This window comes from Pseudorca crassidens, chromosome 19, assembly GCF_039906515.1.
Source record: "Pseudorca crassidens isolate mPseCra1 chromosome 19, mPseCra1.hap1, whole genome shotgun sequence".
NCBI classification, from domain to species: Eukaryota; Metazoa; Chordata; class Mammalia; order Artiodactyla; family Delphinidae; genus Pseudorca; species Pseudorca crassidens.
Window position 1 is genome coordinate 39,433,839 of NC_090314.1, and position 19,520 is coordinate 39,453,358.

At 37.9% G+C, this 19,520-nt stretch overlaps 1 protein-coding gene across 10 annotated transcripts in view; it reads left to right on the top strand.

Moving 5' to 3' along the window:
* MBTD1 (mbt domain containing 1) overlaps positions 1-19,096 on the top strand; it is a 67,816-nt gene extending 48,720 nt beyond the window's left edge. For all 10 annotated transcript variants that reach the window (XM_067714421.1, XM_067714422.1, XM_067714423.1 and 7 more), the window contains 5 exons: positions 3,778-3,925; positions 4,920-5,002; positions 5,408-5,642; positions 6,137-6,214; positions 15,828-19,096. In XM_067714421.1, the coding sequence (XP_067570522.1) occupies positions 3,778-3,925; positions 4,920-5,002; positions 5,408-5,642; positions 6,137-6,214; positions 15,828-15,946 (663 nt within the window). In that variant the 3' untranslated portion in view covers positions 15,947-19,096. The remainder of the gene's footprint in view (positions 1-3,777; positions 3,926-4,919; positions 5,003-5,407; positions 5,643-6,136; positions 6,215-15,827) is intronic.
* The last annotated feature ends 424 nt before the right edge of the window (positions 19,097-19,520 follow it).

The following is a 19,520-nucleotide window of genomic DNA, read 5'->3' on the forward strand; positions in this document are numbered from 1 at the left end:
AGTTTATCTTCAGTTTCCTACGTTTCCTTTGTGTGCTTTTTTTTTTTCCCTTTTAGTAGTACTTTACTTCTTCTTTTCTCTTTTTTTCTCTCTTCTGAAACTGTTTTTATAAAAAGATGTAGAAGAGTGGTTCTCAATTCTCAGTAGGCATCAGAATCTCCTGGCGAACAAAAAAAATACCATTGACTAGGCCTCTTCCCTGACCCTGCACCCCCATTCTGATTTAATCAGTCTGGTTTGGGGCCCTAGCATTGGTTTTTTGTTTTTTTTTTTAAGTCCCCAGGTGATTCTCAGGTACAACCAAGGTTAAGAACCATTGATCCAGAATCTGCTTACATAAAGGTGTAACTAAATTGTGATTTGCATTTCAACACAGTTTTAAGCCTTAAGCCAGAAGAATTAAAAACAGTTGTGATGGCTGCCATGTCCCAGACACTTGTGTTCAGGTCACACAGCTAGACCAGACAGGCTCCAAACCCTTGTTCTTCTTCTTCACCTGACTAGTGATCCAGACCACCTGGTACTATTTAAAACATAGATTTCCATGACCTACTCCAGACCTACTCAATCAGAATCACAAGAATTATTGCCCAGATATCTGTATTTGTTTAAAAAATAAAGAAAATAAAAAGTTCTCTCGGTACTTCTGAAAATCAGCCAGGTTTGGGAACCAGTGCCATGCTCTGTGTGAAAGGAAAATAAGTGTCCAGCGAGCAGAATACCCAGCTTCACTCAGAACATACTTTATGAATTCTTGCCATGCTGGGTTTGGTTTGGACTTTAAGAAGCTTACAGTCTTGTAGAACGAGATAAGATGTATGAAAATAAGTTTAACATACAAGATCAACTATGATTTAAGAAAGGTACAAGTACTGTTGGAATTCAAATAAAGAAGAGGTCACATCTTCTCAGAGGAATCAGGGAAAGCTTTATGGAAGAGAGGACATTTGAAAACTTTGTCTTGAAGGATGGGAAAAACTCTGCCAAGCAGAGATGCAGGAGGAAACTGTGCCATGGAAAGTGAATATGCACAAAAGCATCAAGAGTGGAAAGTACAGGCCACGTTTAGGAAGTGGAGAGTGGTTCGCACACATTACACATCAGACAAGTTGCTTTGAATATTCTGGACCGGGCTTTTTGTTTATAAGGAACAGAAACCCACTCAAGTGAGCTCTAGGAAAGTTACTCTAAGGTTGCAATGGGCACGCTCACAGACAGGCAAGGACACAGGGATGAGACCTGGGAAGGCATAAACTTAGTGTCATCCTCCACCTCTCAGGGGCCTCTTTATTCCACCTATGCTCTGTGTCTGCACCACTCTTCTTTCACTCTTTCTCTGTTGGTGTCCTGCTCACTCAGTCTGCACATGGTAGCCCCTGTCCCTGTCTGTATCACAACCTTTCAGTGCCAGCTCCAACCGATGGCTTGACTACTATCTCTGTGTCTGTTAATTCTAATTACTGAGAGAGAATCTAAACAACTGAGCCCAGCCTTTGGCCTGGTCCTCTGAAGGTTGAATACTAACCCCGGATCCACTCAGCTGTATTTAGAAAGGGAGAAAAGAATCCCATGTGAGTGGAGGTAGTCCTTTCCAGAGGTCTTAGAGCTGTTAAGGTTGAAGAGAAAGTTAGTGTACATATCCAATATAGTAGAAATAACTAGGAGAAAGGAATCTGCAGGCAAAGACAAAAAGATGATGTGGAATTAGATTATGCAGTCTTTAATGCTTGGTCAGGCTGTCTGAGTTTTCTTTATGAACAGGAGAAGTTGGTAAAGGTTTCTGGAACGAACAGAGGTCATACCAAAGGAAAGTTTAACTGTGTAAGAGGGGAGATGTCCATAGAGGAAGGCTGAAAGCAATGATATCAAACAACATAATGGGGAGAGAGTTAGTTAATGGCAAGGATAAAGGGACTGAATGTTTAGGGAGAGCTGTGGGGACCCAGTGATTGATTGCCTTTGAAAGGAGCAGGAGAAGGAAGTTGTTGGTTTGATGCCCTGTACTAACTCTCAGAGAATATGTTCAGCATGCAGGTAAAATGCAGGACTGAGACAGTTTGTTTGAGGGTGACAAACTCATGATAAAACTTGAGAAATTGTTGGCATAAAAGTCAACCATTGAAGAGTGGATGCCATCATGAAAACAAAAGAAAAGGGCTAAAATCAGAAACAAGAGTTGGAGGTGAAAGGGTGGCCACCAAAATAATGTGAAGGAATGAACACAGAGGGGAGAAGATGGACCAGTAGACTGTAATGTAATGAGAGTATGGGAATAAATGTTTCAAAAAATTGAGTAGTCAACTGGTATGGAATACTGTAAGGGAGGCTGAAGTGTTGGAAAAAAGGCACTGGATTTGACAAACTAGGAGGTCATCGGTGAATTTAGCAGTTTAGTAGGGTCAGGACAGAAGTCAGACTTCAAGGAGTTACATAGTATATAACTTGCATTGAGTCTCTGGGTGAAGAGTATATAGGAATTCATTGTATTATTCTTGTATCTTTTCTGTAAGTTTGAACTGTTTCAAAATAAAATATTTATTTTAATGTAATGGGAGTTGGGAGACATTAGAGTATAAGAGATGGTGTTTTAGGAGCAAGGTACCAGTGACAATAGGTCAAGATGGAGAAGTTTGTCTTGAGGGGCAAAGAAAGGACTACTGCTTACAACAATTTGAGGTGCAAAGGATGGACTGTGAGGCCCCTCACATAGTTTCTGTGATAGAGGAGCGCGATCATCCAGAGCATGAGAGAGGTAAAGTTGGAGCTTGAGGAAGGTGGAAAAGGTTTAGAAAAACTTCTCTATGTGATAAATCAGATATTACTGAGTAGGATTTAAAGCTTAGCTGAGACTAGATAGTTAAATTGTAGAAGAGCACTCAGCCCACTTTCACGTGCCACAGCAGCAGACAGCCTTGGCCACTGGCAGAGGTACTGTTTTCCCTAGACCTCTGAAATCACTTCTGTGGAACCATGCTGTGATTTCTGGTGCACACTAGAACTTACACAGATTTTTTTCATTATAATTTCAGTTATTTAAGGTAATTAAATAAAGAAACATTTTTCACTTTTAAGAGATCTTTATGTAATAGATTTTCCTTTCTTTTAGAATGTGACTTAAAGAATCATTTTTATAATAGTGGTACCTAATTTTTTTTTTTTTTACATCTTTATTGGGGTATAATTGCTTTACAGTGTTGTGTTTCTGCTGTACAACAAAGTGAATCAGCTATATGTATACGTATATCCCCATATCCCCGCCCTCTTGAGCCTCCCACCCCTCTAGGTGGTCACAAAGCACCGAGCTGATCTCCCTGTGCTATGCAGCAGCCTCCCACTAGCCATCCGTCTTACATTTGGTAGTGTATATATGTCACTGCTACTCTCTCACTTCGTCCCAGCTTCCCCTTCCCCCCACCTCCATGTCCTGAAGTCCATCCTCTACGTCTGCATCTTTATTCCTGACCTGCCACTAGGTTCATCAGTACTGTTTTTTTTCCATATATGTGCATTAGCATCCGGTATTTGTTTTCCTCTCTCTGACTTACTTCATTGTGTATGACAGACTCTAGGTCCATCCACCTCACTACAGATAACTCAGTTTTGTTCCTTTTTATGGCTGAGTAATATTCCATTGTATATATGTGCCACAACTTCTTTATCCATTCATCTGTCAGTGGACATTCAGGTTGCTTCCATGTCCTGGCTATTGTAAATAGTGCTGCAGTGAACATTGTGGGTACCTAATTTAAAATACTTGGAATTCTGTTAATTTAAAAGGTGCTGGCTGATGGATTCCTGATGATTGGGATCGATGGCTCAGAAGCAGCCGATGGATCTGACTGGTTCTGTTATCATGCAACCTCCCCTTCTATTTTCCCTGTTGGTTTCTGTGAAATTAACATGATTGAACTTACTCCACCCAGAGGTACTTCTTCCTAATATATACACTGGGTTTTCATCCTTGCTTTCCTTTTACATGGTACCTGTTTACAACATTTACCACAGCCCTAGATTTCTTGCTGTATGAAAATATAGTATGTGTGTATACGTATATATAAACATATGCGTACATAACAAGAGCTGAGAGGTGTTCTGAAAACATAAAGAACTGTATCCTAAGTAGCTTTAATAAATTACATTGGTGTAGAATTTTCCCTTAGTGTCTGTACATTTTATAATAAGAATTGGTATTCTCAAGCCCTGTTGAGATGTTGATGTAGGCTCAAAGAGCTACTGCATACATGAGCTTTTTTAAAAAATAGGTACTTTAGCCTTTGAGAGAAAGCAAGTTTTCATCTTTAGATTACCATATGAGGGAATAATTCCCTGGCGGTCCAGTGGTTAGGACTCGGGACTTTCACTGCTGAGGCCCTGGTTCGATCCCTGGTTGGGGAAGTAAGATCCCACAAGCCAAGCAGTGTGGCCAAAAAAAGTTAAAAAATAAAAATGATTACCATGTGACTTTTTAAAAGATTACATACCCTTAAATAGCTCATATGGCTTAACCAGTGACTTTCCTAATTTCAATATCTGAGCCTTGGATTTTCCTCTTAAGAAGGAGAAAAGCCAAACAGAAGACTATAAAATTAGTATTTGCCCAGCCAGTGTTCTTTCTTACAAAGAAAGAAAAATACTACTGAAAAAATATTAAATATTAGACTGTTCTAAGCCTAGGATTGAAAAGCAAAAGTCTGTAGTTCTTACACACTGAGGAGAGGAGAGTTACTTTGGCATTAGAATAAATGGGCGCACCTGTTTCTGCCTAGAAAAAGAAGAATATCCATCTAACAGGGAGGAGCTATTGTACTGTACAGCATTAGCACTTGTGATCGTAGTGCGCACTGAATTACTTTATGTCTGCATTTTAATATTACACTAATTTTAGGTGAACTCCTAGTTAAACCAGTTATGTTTTTCAGGTTACACAAAACTTCCTTTTAAATGGTTTGACTACCTCAGGGAAACTGGCTCCATTGCAGCACCAGTAAAACTATTTAATAAGGTAAATTTAAAAGATCGCATAATACTTACGTGGATTTTTTTTGATGCTTCACAAATGCAAATCATTGCTGATCAAAATGTCTTTGCCTTATGTTAGAGTTTCTTAGTGGAGATTAATATAAACAAATATATATTAGTAAAACAATGTACATATTTCCTTTACATAGGCATTGAAGCTTGTTTCCAAACTTTGTATCATTTTTAATCTGAGTAAAATAGGAATGAATACATTTCCTAACTAGTTCTTATATGCTTCACCTTCATATGTTTCAATGATTAATTATTTGGGATTTTTTTGGTCTAAATTGTTAATTGGTTATGTTACTTCTCTTTTGTCTTTCTTAGTGTTAGTAGAGTTACACATTCTTCTTTTCACCAGTGTTAATATTTTGCTTCTCCATGTTAGGATGTTCCAAATCACGGATTTCGTGTAGGAATGAAATTAGAAGCAGTAGATCTCATGGAGCCACGATTAATATGTGTAGCCACAGTAACTCGAATTATTCATCGTCTCTTGAGGATACATTTTGATGGATGGGAAGAAGAATATGATCAGTGGGTAGACTGTGAATCCCCTGACCTCTATCCTGTAGGGTGGTGTCAATTAACTGGATATCAACTACAGCCTCCAGCATCACAGTGTAAGTTGGTATACAGAAAAGGTGTCCTTTTGTAAAAATCAGCAATTCTCCGAGGACTATCTCACATAAATCATCTTGTGAGCTCACAGGACAAGAATATACCTATGTCTGATTGGTTGCCAGGTAAGATCTTAAGACTCAACAACAATATCACAGAATCAGACCATGTGTACCATGGCAGTGTGAACTCAATAGGCAGTTGCTTAATGACTATAGAAACACAACATTAAGAGCACTCACCAAATTAAGCTAGACTTCCTTTAATGAGTTTAAAGTTATAGGCTAAAATTTATTGATATATAATAAGTGCTTACTGAATAAATAATGGAATCTGTCTGGTATTGAGCTTCATGGTTTTGCAGGAACAAGTACCCTTATTTTCAAAGCATCGTGTACTTTTATAAACGTCATGGTTTTGGTGAAGATAGTTCATCTAAGTTGTACCTAGAGTTGTAAGCAATTATTTGATATCAATTTTCTCTTTTATTTTTCAGCATCAAGAGAAAGCCAATCAGGTTCATCAAAACAGAAGAAAAAGGCTAAGTCCCAGCAATACAAAGGACATAAGAAAAGTGGGTCACCACATGGTGTTTATATACATTTCCTAACTTGTCAGCCAACTGGGATCTTGGTATTGTTGCACAGAAATGGTATCCCTTGTGAGAGCTGATAACTGTGCATTCTGTATTATGCTTAAAGGTGCAGTATGCCATAAAAGGCAAACCTTTTCAATAATGAGAAGCACTTATCTTTGATTGACATGAAAAATTACCATAATATTTGATATATGGTAAAGAATAGAGTCTGTGAATGATTCGTTTTTTGTTTTTGGTTTTTTGGTTTTTTTGCGGTACGCGGGCCTCTCACTGTTGTGGCCTCTCCCTTTGCGGAGCACAGGCTCTGGACGCGCAGGCTCAGCGGCCATGGCTCACAGGCCCAGCCGCTCCACGGCATGTGGGATCTTCCCGGACCTGGGCACGAACCCGTGTCCCCTGCATCGGCAGGCGGACTCTCAGCCACTGTGCCGCCAGGGAAGCCCTGTGAATGATTCTTGAAGTAATATGTAAACCTTCTGAAAATTAATCCTTTTTTAAAAAAATTTTTATTAAAATAACTGTAAAAGCAGATGCTTGATGCTTACAATAGACTTGGAAACTAATAAACCCATCCTTCTTATAAACCAAAACTCTCTTTCTAGAATGATACTTGTAAGAAATTGAAGTTAAAAAAAAGAAAAGAAAGTCAAGTTGATAGGTAGCACAATCAGGCTTAAGAAACTCTTTTTCAATATGCTGTCTATATTTTTACCTTACAATGAATGATTACTGACATTGATGCCAAAATAATATAAAATATATTGATAGCTCTGATTCTTTTAAAATCTCCCTCCCCCACCCCATAGTGAACTACAGATTTTTCTCTTCATGAAACCTGTCATGGAATATTTCATCCTGAGATAAGATTATTTTTACTTAAAGATTTTTTTTTAAGTAAAAAGTATATTAGAGGATTGAAAGTAAAACAGATTTTTCCAACTGACTTGCCATATGTTCGACTAAGTGCTAATCTGTCTCATTAACAACAAAGAGACTGAAACAGTGTGAAGAGTCAAATATACCTTCACACGTTTGATTATAGTTGATGTGAATTGTTTTTTCAGTGGGGACTTCTAGCAGCCACTGCAGTGGTGCTTTAGTTTCCTCCCCACATGAAACGCAAGTCAGCCTCACAATCGTGATAATCATCAGGCCTGTCTCTCACCCTCTCTTTTATATTATGGACATAAGCCTCCCACAGACCAAAAATTATTTTGCTGACTGGCTGTTTGATATTCACCTAAAAGAACTCTAGAGAACATTGCCAGACCAGATCCATGAAAGTGACTTCCCACTTATCTGGAACTGATTAGCAAGAAGTTACATAGTAACTTCATGTCAGTGGACTAACCATAGCAGACGTGATCACTAAGCTTTCTCTAAGACAGGCTGCTTTGGCTTGTCTTTTCACTTTTTATTTATTATTATGAGATTTCAGAATTTTCTTTGCAATGTGTCGAATTTAAGAATGCTTTTTATTACTCAGTGACGTTATGACATATATTTTTTAGGACGAATTTCTGAGCATTGTATACACAGTTCACATACCTCCTCAGTGTGACACTCACATGATTTGTTTATGGTTTATGGGGCTTAATTATTTTGAATTAATGGGCTGGGGACATGGGAAGAAATGTGAAATTAATGAAGTGATGATATCACTATCCCAGTTTTTAGTGACATTTAACATTATCAGATTTCTGGATTAGCTGAAGAAATGAATTTAGCTAAAAGTATAATTTGTTCTTTAACATTTTAATAGCTCCTAATATTATGACATCATCTCTAATGCCTTTATTTTTTTTTAATTTATTTATTTTATTTATTTTTGGCCACGTCGGGTCTTCAGTGCTGTGCGCGGGCTTTCTCTAGTTGTGGCAAGCAGGGGACTACTCTTCATTGCGGTGCGCGGGCTTTTCATTGCGGTGGCTTCTCTTGTTGTGGATCACAGGCTCTAGGCGTGCAGCCTTCAGTAGTTGTGGCGCGCAGGCTCAGTAGTTGTGGCTCGCGGGCTCTAGAGCGTAGGCTCAGTAGTTGTGGCGCACGGGCTTACTTGCTACACGGCATGTGGGATCTTCCCGGACCAGGGATCGAACCCATGGCCCCTGCATTGGGAGGTGGATTCGTAACCACTGCGCCACCAGGCAAGTCCCTCTAATGCCTTTAAATTGTCCTTTGGACATAGAAAAGAAAAGAACTAGGGACTCACAGCCCCTTATTAGAAATCCTAGAGACCAAATGTGTTTTGGAATTTAGAATTTTTTGGATTTTAGAAAAGAAGTACAGTGTGTGTAGCATATATTATGTAACACCCCTTGCAGACTCTGCAGCATATTTTTTTTTTTTTTTGCAGTATGCGGGCCTCTCACTGCTGTGGCCTCTCCCATTGCAGAGCACAGGCTCCGGACGCACAGGCTCAGCAGCCATGCCATGGCTCACGAGCCCAGCCACTCCGCAGCATGGGGGATCCTCCCAGACCGGGGCACGAACTCATGTCCCCTGCATCAGCAGGCGGACTCTCAACCACTGCGCCACCAGGGAAGCCCCATCTGCAGCATTTTTTGAAGCAAAATATATATAAATAGTTACATTTAATGGGCCAAATAAAGATTATAAATAGTATCACCAAGTGAGGTCTGATTTTGTTGCCGAAGTTTTGCCCAAAAAAACCTTTGAATTTTGGAATTGAGGATAAGGAATTGTAGTGCTTTGTGAATGAAGAAGCAGTCTTCATTGTAAGGACACTGTTCCTTTTATTTTTTCACATTACTCAGCAAATAATTTATTAGAAATTTTCTCCGCAAAACTTTACCCACCAGAATAAGAAAGAAGTTGGGGTCCAGGAACCTAAGTCATCCATTGCATGCAGATTTATATCAGTCAGATAGGCCACAAAACCTTTTATTTGTTTTTAAGTTTGTCTACAGATTATTATATTCTGGCTCTGTTGTTTCATCTTAGGCTCTTTGGTCTTTTTGTACCTAAAATCATCCATCAGTGTGTTCTTTGTTAGGGCTTATTTTTTATGGAACTAGACAGTTGATTGGCTTTCTCTAGTTGTGGCGAGCAGGGGACTGCTCTTCATTGCAGTGCGCGGGTTCTAGCCTATTTTTTAATTAGCTGTGTTCATGCTGCAGAGGGATAACTATTAATTAGTGCTTCTGAAAAATAAGGGTGATGTTCTGTCGAGGGAATCATGTAGACTGTTGTGTACGCATGATCTGTCCAATCTGAAAAGCCTTTTTTTCCTCAAGGCCTAGTAATTCTAGACCAGGAAAACCAGCACTAATTTCTGTACCATCTTCAGGGGCTATTGTAAGTAGTAGAGAGTTGGAGATTCTCCTTGCATTTTTACCTCCAAGTGTGTAGTACATTAGACTTTTTCGTCTAAATGAATGCTGCAAGTGGTTTTGGTTTGGCAGTTGAGAGTGTACTCACAGGAGCTTGGTTTCCAGATCATTTTACATAAGAATACTGTCTAACTTAGATTTGTCTTTTAGTTCTGATTTTGCAAAGGATAATTTCTGATTGCTCTTGCCTGAGTCATTTGTAAACTCTGGAAGAAAACAGATATAATTTATAGTCACAAAGATATGTAAGTATCCTTCAGCTTTCGATCAAATTAATGCAGTATGCTTGGTTGTTCAGTATTTGCAAAGCTTATTTTCTTTTTGTTGGTAAGAGCATTGTGTAAGTCTTTGAAAGCTTATGTGTGCTTATGAAACCGTAACCAAAGGGTGTTTCAAAAGAAATTAGGTTGCTGAAGAACTTGCAGGCAACAAACATTTAAATTTTAGAACTGCTTTTCAGAATAAGAACTATAATTGTTTTCTAAAAGAGTGAATTATAAACCAAAAGTTAGGGGAGCACATTTCATATCAGTAAAATCCTGCCACTCATATAATTCATTAATTAAACTGTTTGATTTCTCCCTGAAGGACAGTGTTTGTTTGGGCTTATATGGGCAGTGAAATGCCTACAAGTAGGGTTTTAAAACCCTCTCTGCCATTGGATTGTCAGTCCCCCTCAAACTAAAATTTTTTTGAAGGTAATTAGCCAGCTGTTCTCCACACTCGATGCTCTCTGTAGTTCATTTTGCTTTGTTTTGTTTTAAATTGATTAGAGAGTCAAGAACCAGGATTACCAGACTCTGAGAGACTAGAAATAATCTCCCCCATCATCCACTCCCCAACACACACACACACACCCCCCTTGTTTTCGGAAATACAAACCTTGCATAGTTGGTTCTCTTTTCAGAGTATCCTGTGCAGCACAACCTTTCCTAGTTATGATGCAGTTTTCTTACCACACATGTAAGTAAAAGCTTACTTTAGTTTAACTTGATATTTAGAGAGGAAGATGCCAATTGGGAAGAAGCCTGTCAGTTTGTCGAGCCTGCCCATGACAGGTGGGGTACGGAGGAGCTTCTCTGGTGGCGAAGAGTTGACTCCCCCTCTATATCGAGCCCTTCCAGCACAGACAGCCCTGGAGGCCTTCCCACCTCCCCGCACTAGCCGAGAGTTCAGTCCCAGCCTCAAAACAGGTAATTGGTCACATCAGCACCTCAGGTACTGCAGAGGGTCAAAGTCTGGGTTAGGGTGGTGGGAGACAGAAGCATGGTCTGGCATGACAGATGCTGACATTAAATTTTTCTTTTTCTTTCAACTAAAAAATTCATTTTCATTAGTCTTTGGTAGTCACTTCACTAAAATGAATAATCAGGGAAGGATTTTTATTTTGTTACAAGCCACTTTTGAGCTTCAAATTCAGGTAAAGCTGTGATTTCAGTTTATGGAATTGTGAGACAACTTGTACTGTTTCATGGTTTCGTTAAAATGATTGAACGTTTTGCATTGCAGAATTCTACGTGACTTGACCTGAGGGAGAAATATGCCATAAGGGAGCAATCTGATTAATCAGATCCAAAAATGAGGCTTTGTTCATAGCATTCCATAGCGCCTCATTCAGTAGACAGGATGTGTTTTGTATTCCTGTGTGATTTTAGTTCTGGTAGTAACATTTACCACAGTCTTAGTTGAATAACGGATTTGGAAATATAATGCCTCTATAATTTTGGTATTGAATTTGAGTGAAATTTATTTCTATAATTTCACGTTTATATATGTACAGTGATTAAGTAAGTAAATGACATTTAATTTGAGTTGAATTGGTTAGGCTAAGCTGGTAGAGTATAAGGAAGACTGCCCTTTGTAAATGCTAAGAACAAACATGTTACCGTAGAATGTCAGAGGCTTCACTTGCATATGATGAATCTTAGACGTGAGTACAGATCAAATAGCCCCAAATCCAAAGTTGTATCTGCCTTGGCATATATTCTGCCATATCCTAACTATTGCCTTTAAACAATTTTTTATCGAATTTGCAGTCTTTAAAATGCCTTTTATATGTTGAAAAGCATGATGGGACTTAGTACCTAGCTCTGTTTTCTTCTCAGTCCTCTGTTTGCTAATATTTTTGCACCTGAAGTTGTCATCAGCCTTTTTTTTTCCATTTTAAAATGTGTTCTTTAGCTTTTGCCTTCTTAAACAGTGTATTAGGTGATCTTGATCCTTCCTAGTCTGTTTCTCTGAAGATCACTCATATCTTTATATCTAGAGAAAATTACTATACCTCTGTTGTATAAGAAATGGATTAGGACTGCAGATGCAAGTTTATCTGCTCTTTTATGGAAATACCTTCAAATGACTAAAGAGCCTTTCAACTTCTTTTCTTGTCTTTGTAACTTTTTTCTTTTTGTACTTGTTATTATGAAAGTTTTCTGTAACCTAAGTGATTAACTATAGATATTGTGAGCTCTGAATATGTTTGAATTTTTATTGCATTTGAGGTGTATTTTCTTTAAGCATTAGACTGATTTTGAAGGCGTGTGTCACGTTTTGTAAGAGAACTTGACTTTTAGGATTGGCAAAACCCAGGAACTTGGAGTAGGCATACAGGATGGAACCCACAAGGCCTCCTAAGTGACTTCCCTTTCCACTGGTGTCTATTGTGTGTATCTTCTGAGCTAGGGGCACATCTTCTGGGATTTAATGTGATTTTACTGTGGTGAAACTGTGTAGGGACTACATTGCTGTCTTAACTCTGAAAGCTACAGTTTGTTTAGCTATTGAGAGAATTTATTATTTTTGGACTTCTAACTAGGAAAATGTGATTTCTGTTAGACTGTCTTTTGAAATGTTAGTGAGTAAAGTCAGCAAAGTAACTTCTTTTTAAAAACAGAGCCAAGAAAATGCATTTGTGTAGAAAGTGACATCAGCCACAGGATCTATTTTATTTCATCCATCATTCATTGAGAATAAGGCCTGTAAAGGAGAAATGATAAGTGTGAAGATACCAGACAGGCTTTATTTTAGGTTCCTTGAAAACACTGAAACTTTGCATTAGAACATTACACATCTGAGTGACTGTTTCACCTTTATCTTGAGTTATTTTTTTTAAGAACATTGTTTCCATATTTTAACATGAGTAGAAGCATAATCCAGAACTTTGTTGTTAATAATAAGTGCAAATAGTTTCAGGATGTGCTTTAGAATTTCAATTTACTTTTCTTACATTTAAAAAAAAACAAAAAGCATCTGTTTGAATGGAGCATGTTTGGTCTTGAAGCACAGTAATTCTTTTCTCATTCATTTAGCCATCTGATCATCATATAACAAGATATTGTTTTAATCAACCTTTTATTGTGGGTACTGCACCTTTAATGAAATTTGGGGTTTTTTTCCTTTTCCATGTGTTTATTTTCATGGTATTGTTCAAATGTCCTTAACAACGCATGTTGGTTTGACTTGAAGGATAACTGTTATATGTTTGATATCCTCCATAAAAGCATTTTTATCATATTAACTAATTTTTTTAAAGGATTTTTTAAAGAAAGTAAGCAGAGTCATGTTTGCTTTACCTTTCAGCAATCTGATTGGTATGTGTTTTGCTATTATTATAGGCATAGTGTATTCACTTTTCAGTCTTTGGGCTATTAAATTTTTTAACACCATTACCAAAACAAGTACCAAAGTAAAATAAAATGAATTAGCGTTATTTCAAAAGATTATTCTTTTTTTAAATTTTTATTTATTTTTGACTGTGTTGGGTCTTCGTTGCTGCACGTGGGCTTCTCATTGCGGTGGCTTCTCTTGTAGCAGAGTACAGGCTCTAGTCACGTGGGCTCAGTAGTTGTGGCTCGCAGGCTCTAGAGCACAGGCTCAGTAGTTGTGGCGTACAGGCTTAGTTGCTCCGCGGCACGTGGGATCTTCCCGGACCCAGGCTCGAACCCATGTCCCAGGCATTGGCAGGCGGATTCTTAACCACTGTGCCACCAGGGAAGCCCCAAAAGATTATTCTTTAAATTATTAAATAAGATGTCAAAGACCATTATTTTTGAAACTAATCTTTTGTAACTAAAATCAAGACACGAAGTATTTTTCTATCACTATTTGACTTTAAAAATAGCCATTTTAATATTGTTCCACGTGGTGTTATTGTTTCATGAAACTTAGTTGGCTTACTACTCATCTAAATACTCTGAGTCCTAATTCTTCTCATAAATTGACCTTTTTCCCCCTGTATAAGCAGTTCCCAATTTACATTCCATATATATCTTCATCCTCTCACTCCAATTGTTATGAAAAGAGCCATAAAAAAAGAAACAGAAAAATTTCATCTTTCCTTTGGAGACAGTCCCTGCAGGAAGCAGACAGGTGGGTTACTCAGTGGCTGAGCAGCCAGTCTGAGAGTCACAAGTTGTGCAGAGGGAGGCCTTAGGCTACATTGGTTCCCGCTGTTAATAGCCCTTCAAGAATGCTAGTCTTATGTTACCAAGTCTCCCTACTTTTCATGGTTTTATATGAAATCTCCTGTTTCAGAATATTCAGTCAATTTGAAAGAACCACAGGGCAGAGGTGAGGGAGGGAAAAGCCCAGTTTGTGAACTCTGACTTAACAGATCTCTGTGCTGAAGAAATTGAAGAAGAAAGTTAGCATTACTCACAATGGGATTAGATTCCAGTGAGAATATAAGCATAAAAGATCACCTGTTCTTTAAATTATTTGAAACTTTACCAACTCAATTTTGGTTAAACAGTAACTTTTTAAGAAACTCAAATACATCTCTGAGAGGTTGGCAGTTACTAAGACTAGTGTTTGTTTAACACCTCGCTGAGATCATTTTCATTTAAAAAGTAGGAAAGTAATTTTTTTTAAGGGAGGTGTTCTATAGGAAGTAGAGGGTGGGCTTCGGGGAAAGGATTTAGGGCAGCCTGAAATTACTGACTAACTGCGTTGAGGTAACTTAAGAGATGTTTATAAAAAGAGATAGGAAAATCTCAGAATTAAACAACCTAAACTTTTGCCTAAGACCAGTGCTGGGACCAGCAAAGAAAACATTCCTCTTTTTCTTCTTGCTTGTCCATGCAGTAAGAAGAGCCCTCCTGTCACTAAAACTTATGACTAGCATGACTTCAGTGACTACCAAGAAACCTAAACCCCACTGAAAATACTGGAAACTGAAAAACAGTTGTCCATAAAAATAAAGACCTATTGGAACATGACCTGTTCATAAATTGAAGATTGCCTATACTGTTGTTTGTTTTCATTAAAAAAGAGGTCTTCGGGGCTTCCCTGGTGGCGTAGTCGTTGAGAGTCCGCCTGCCGATGCAGGGGACACAGGTTCGTGCCCTGGTCCGGGAAGGTCCCACATGCCGCGGAGCGGCTGGGCCTGTGAGCCATGGCCACTGAGCCTGCGCGTCTGGAGCCTGTGCTCCGCAACGGGAGAGGCCACAACAGTGAGAGGCCCACGTACCGCAAAAAAAAAAAAAAAGAAGCCTTCAGATAAGAACTCAAACAGGTAGTACTACTGTTAAGTGATCCCATTGGTAATGTTAGCTGTTTTTGTTTTTGTCTTCTTTTTTGGCCGCACTGCACAGCTTGCAGGGTCTTAGTTCCCCCATCTGGGATTGAACCCGTGCCCTTGGCATTGAAAGTGCAGAGTCCTAACCACTGGACCACCAGGGAATTCCCAAAGTTAGCTGTTTTTTATACCAAGGATTTTCATGTTGCTGGTGTCAATCAATTTTTATTTTACCTAAAATGATTACTTAAGTTTTTCTTGATTTTAGTTTTAATACAGGTGTTTAATATTATCAGATTTATATCTTTTTTATGAAGAGAGTCTTTAGGTACTCCTTGGAGATAATAACATGTTAAAGTCATTTGTTGTGTTACTTATTATTCAGAACTATCCAAGAAATATGCTGTTTATGTAGACATTGACATAAAAGTGAATACTTAATCATGAGAAAAGCTCTAATCATTCTAGTCAAATTAGTGATCACTGTTACCTTCAACGTTTCATTGACAGTGTCCATTTTGCAGTATTGTTCCTTTTTGGAACTCTTCTTAACTACGAATATACTTTGAAACTTAAAATTAATTAAATGCTCTTCCTTCGGGGGGGTTAGTTTTAAGAGTTACTGAAGACATGAAGAAGTCTTATTAACTGTGAAGCTGGTGGAACATGAAGCAATCTGAATATTCTAGAAAGACTTAATAACATCTTGTACATTTATTTCTTACAGTGACTACATTGCAGCTGAAGGAGGAGTTGATAGATGGAGAGGATTATAATTTCCTCCAAGGAGCATCTGATCAGGAAAGCAATGGCTCTGCCAACTTCTACATCAAACAAGAGCCCTGAGGTTGCTCAGAAACTGAGGGTGGGAGGGAAAGAATTTTACACAGGACTGATTTATAATCAATCCAGCTGTACAGCGGGGCTATTCTACTGGAACATTTTGCTAAACATAGAAAATTTCAGTTCCAGATTTTTCAAGTGGGTAGGGAAACTATTTTAGCTGTGGGGGGAAATTTTTCAATTTATAAAGATGGACAATTTTTGTGTTGTATTTGAAGCTTTTGAAAGAATTTTGTAATATTTTCCAAGTTTGGATTTATGTGCATTGTTAACAAGAACTGAAATTCTAACTTTTTTGGTAAGATTAAAGTTTAGGTAGCAGGATTGAAGGAAATGATTTAAGAAGGATATAGTTGTAAATGCAAATGAACTGTCATTACAAATGAACCTTTTTGGTACCTGTTGGGAGATTTTGGGATTTTGGAAGTTAGGCCAGTCACATCTCCAGCTTCCTCTGCTGCAGAATATGCAACTGAACGTCCCCCCCCCATCCCCGCCCCATGGAGAGCTCATCACCACATAGATCACGGAAGGGTAATTAATTCTGCTTGTTGGCATTTTATTGCAGCCCATTTTAAATATTTGTACAGAAATGTTTTTCATTCTGTGAAAATTTCTTTAGAGTTCTGTATGAAACTGGAAGAACTCTGGATACTTTTATATGTTCTCTTTTAATTAAAAAATGAGTAAAATTATCCTAACACTAAAGTGTTAAACTGGAATGGTTGACAAGATATACGAGATCTCAGTCTACATGTTGAGGGGTTGGGGAAAATGCAATATTGTCCTAAGTTTATTTTATTTTCCTTACTAAAAAATACCCCACAAAAGGGATTCTCATCAGTTCTCTGCCATTTCTCTCCATCTGTGAGATAATACTTGGTATAACCACACCCCAAAACACATGTTCTGTATTACCAGGAGAATCAAATTAACAGTTTAAAGCCAAGATAAGTTTAGATTTCAAAATCATTCCAGCTCTGCTTTTAACTATCCTGGATTTGTTAGAAAACTAATTTGAAAGAGAATTTAATTTTCTTAAAATTTAAAGACAATTCATACTAATTATATATATATATATGTATATGTGTAAAATTAGTATGAATTGTCTTTAACTCTATTCAGAATTAATTTTAACAATAATAATGGATTTGGACCATTTTGAACATTCCCTATTTTAAAATTCACATGGCTTCCTTTGAAAAAAGGATATAAAGGTAAATTGGTGAAAGGTTTGCTCTCTGCATTTTTTGACTTTCTGAGTTGTGACTGAATGAGAGAGCTTTAGCATTTACCAGTGAGGTTCATAAACTAAACTCTCAGGAATTACTTGCATCTGTTCTAGAAGTGCTTCTGGGTCTTAGCCTGGCCTCTTCAGAGTGGTAATATTGACCATCTCCTCTGGAATATAGGTAGGGCTAATTAGAAATTAATCAAAATGATTAACCTCTACAGTCCTTCAGCCTATGGAATGCTTTAAAAAATGTTAATGGAAAGCCCCAGGAGACCATTTTAGGTAAGATTTTTTTTGTTTGAATTTTAAAATGCATAAAACATTAAAAACCAGCAATTTATTTTCTAAAATATTGCTCTACTTTTGGGAATAATAGCATTGGTAATATGCACAGGTTTACCTCATTCTATGCAAGAGGGGTTAATATCATAAGGTTTTATAGTTGCTACTGGAAGTAAAATTTGTTACTTTATAGTGTAAGAATGTATGGAATCGCATGTCAACATTTCTTAATACTGACTCTTTAGGGGCATAAATGCAGACCATATCAATGCCAAGTTGATTCTCATGTGTCAGATATATGTGAATTCAGCTGTTAAATTACTGGATATTTATCTTAAACAACATTACTGAGAGGGACCTACTGTAAATGTGACATCCTCACACTTCCCAAATCTTTAACTTTTAAGAATCTTCCTATAAACTTAAAGCCTGGAAGACTTCCAAAAAGCAAGGGTTACAACAATCTTTATTCTCAGGCTTAGTGAATTAAACCCAGGACTCCGATTCCATGATATGGGCACCAGAAGCCAGTTGTATCGTGTGCTCTAACAGTACCCTGGGCTTAGGGGCTCTATAGGGACCTGAATAAACCAGGAGGGATTTGATTTGGAGCCTGGTAATTAGTTCTGTGAAATGCTCATTTGTAGCCAGGTTTTATAAGCTTCCAGTTCTACAGCAAAGCCAGGCTCTGAGTGTTTTCAGATTTCCCACCTATTTATGAAGTGTTTCGTGTCTTAATCCCATGACCAACGTTAAATGTTGGTAAGGACTTCCTACCGAGTAAACACAATCTGAAGCCCTCTTCATTGTTCAGACTCTAACTCCCTGCTGCCGATGAACAGAAAATGAGTTGATGCAGAGGAGATTTATGTCTTAGCCACAACTCCAAGTGTACAACTCAGTAGCCCCATTCTATTCTACGGTTCAAATGTACTGCTGACCTTGGGTTTGTTTTGTTTTTTTCCTGTTAGGATTATTTGGGGATTTTTGGTGGTTTAAACTCTTTAACCTTTTCCTTGCTGTGTATGAGGAAAGCTAAAGCTGTTATCAACTTCTTATTCTACGGATACTAACACGGGTTTTCAGTGTTTGTTTGTTTTTATTATTATTAATTTTGTGTGATGTGAATACCCTCTCCCGTCAATATTTGTATTATGGTGCTATATATTTGGTAATGATCCTTTACTATTGGGAAGGGATTTTAAAAATACTGTGATTAAACTGGGTTTCTTCCTTTGATTTTCATATTTTAAATAAAGCCACAGTCATTTATACAAAAGAAAAGTATCTGTCCCTGGGCAAATCTTTTGAGGACAGAGGTCAAAGTAAACTGCATAAGGTTTTTACATCATTTCTGTATGTATTTGATAAATAGATCAATATCTGTACAAATTTAATCTTTTATTTTCTTGGTAACTTGTGATCATTGAGAAAGTGTTTGAAACTTTCTCGTAAAGTGTATATAATGGCGTGAAAAATTCCTTTGGAGAAATTTATGTTCCTTTCATTTTTACCAAATTGCAAATTTTCAGCATGGATGTGAAAAGCATTAAAATTATAACTTTGTGTACAAGATGAAAATAATTCACTAAATTTGCCCTTTTTTACACAAAATAAAACGTTAAAGTTAAGTTGTATATGAGCAATTCTTTAATATGCTTTGATATTTGAGGGATTTCCTTTTTTATTCGAAATATTGAGTGCCGCCTTTTATTTATTTGTTTGTTTATTTATTTTTGGCCGCGCCACACAGCATTTAGGATCCTAGTTCCCCAACCAGGGATTGAACCTGCACCCCCTGCAGTGGAAGCACGGAGTCTTAACCATTGGACGGCCAGGGAAGCCCCTTGAGTGCCTTCTATAAGCAGTCGAAGGCACCTGGGAAAGTCAGATCAGTTCCTCCCTCACAGAACCTGTACTCTCATAAGGTAAGCCAGCACAAGTGAGGAAGAATTTACTGCTGGCTGACGAGAGGAAGAGGATATGGGTGGATATATGGCCATAGTTGCATTTGAGCCAGGATCTCACTTGGAGGGAATAGGCAAAAAACACGGGAGGGGT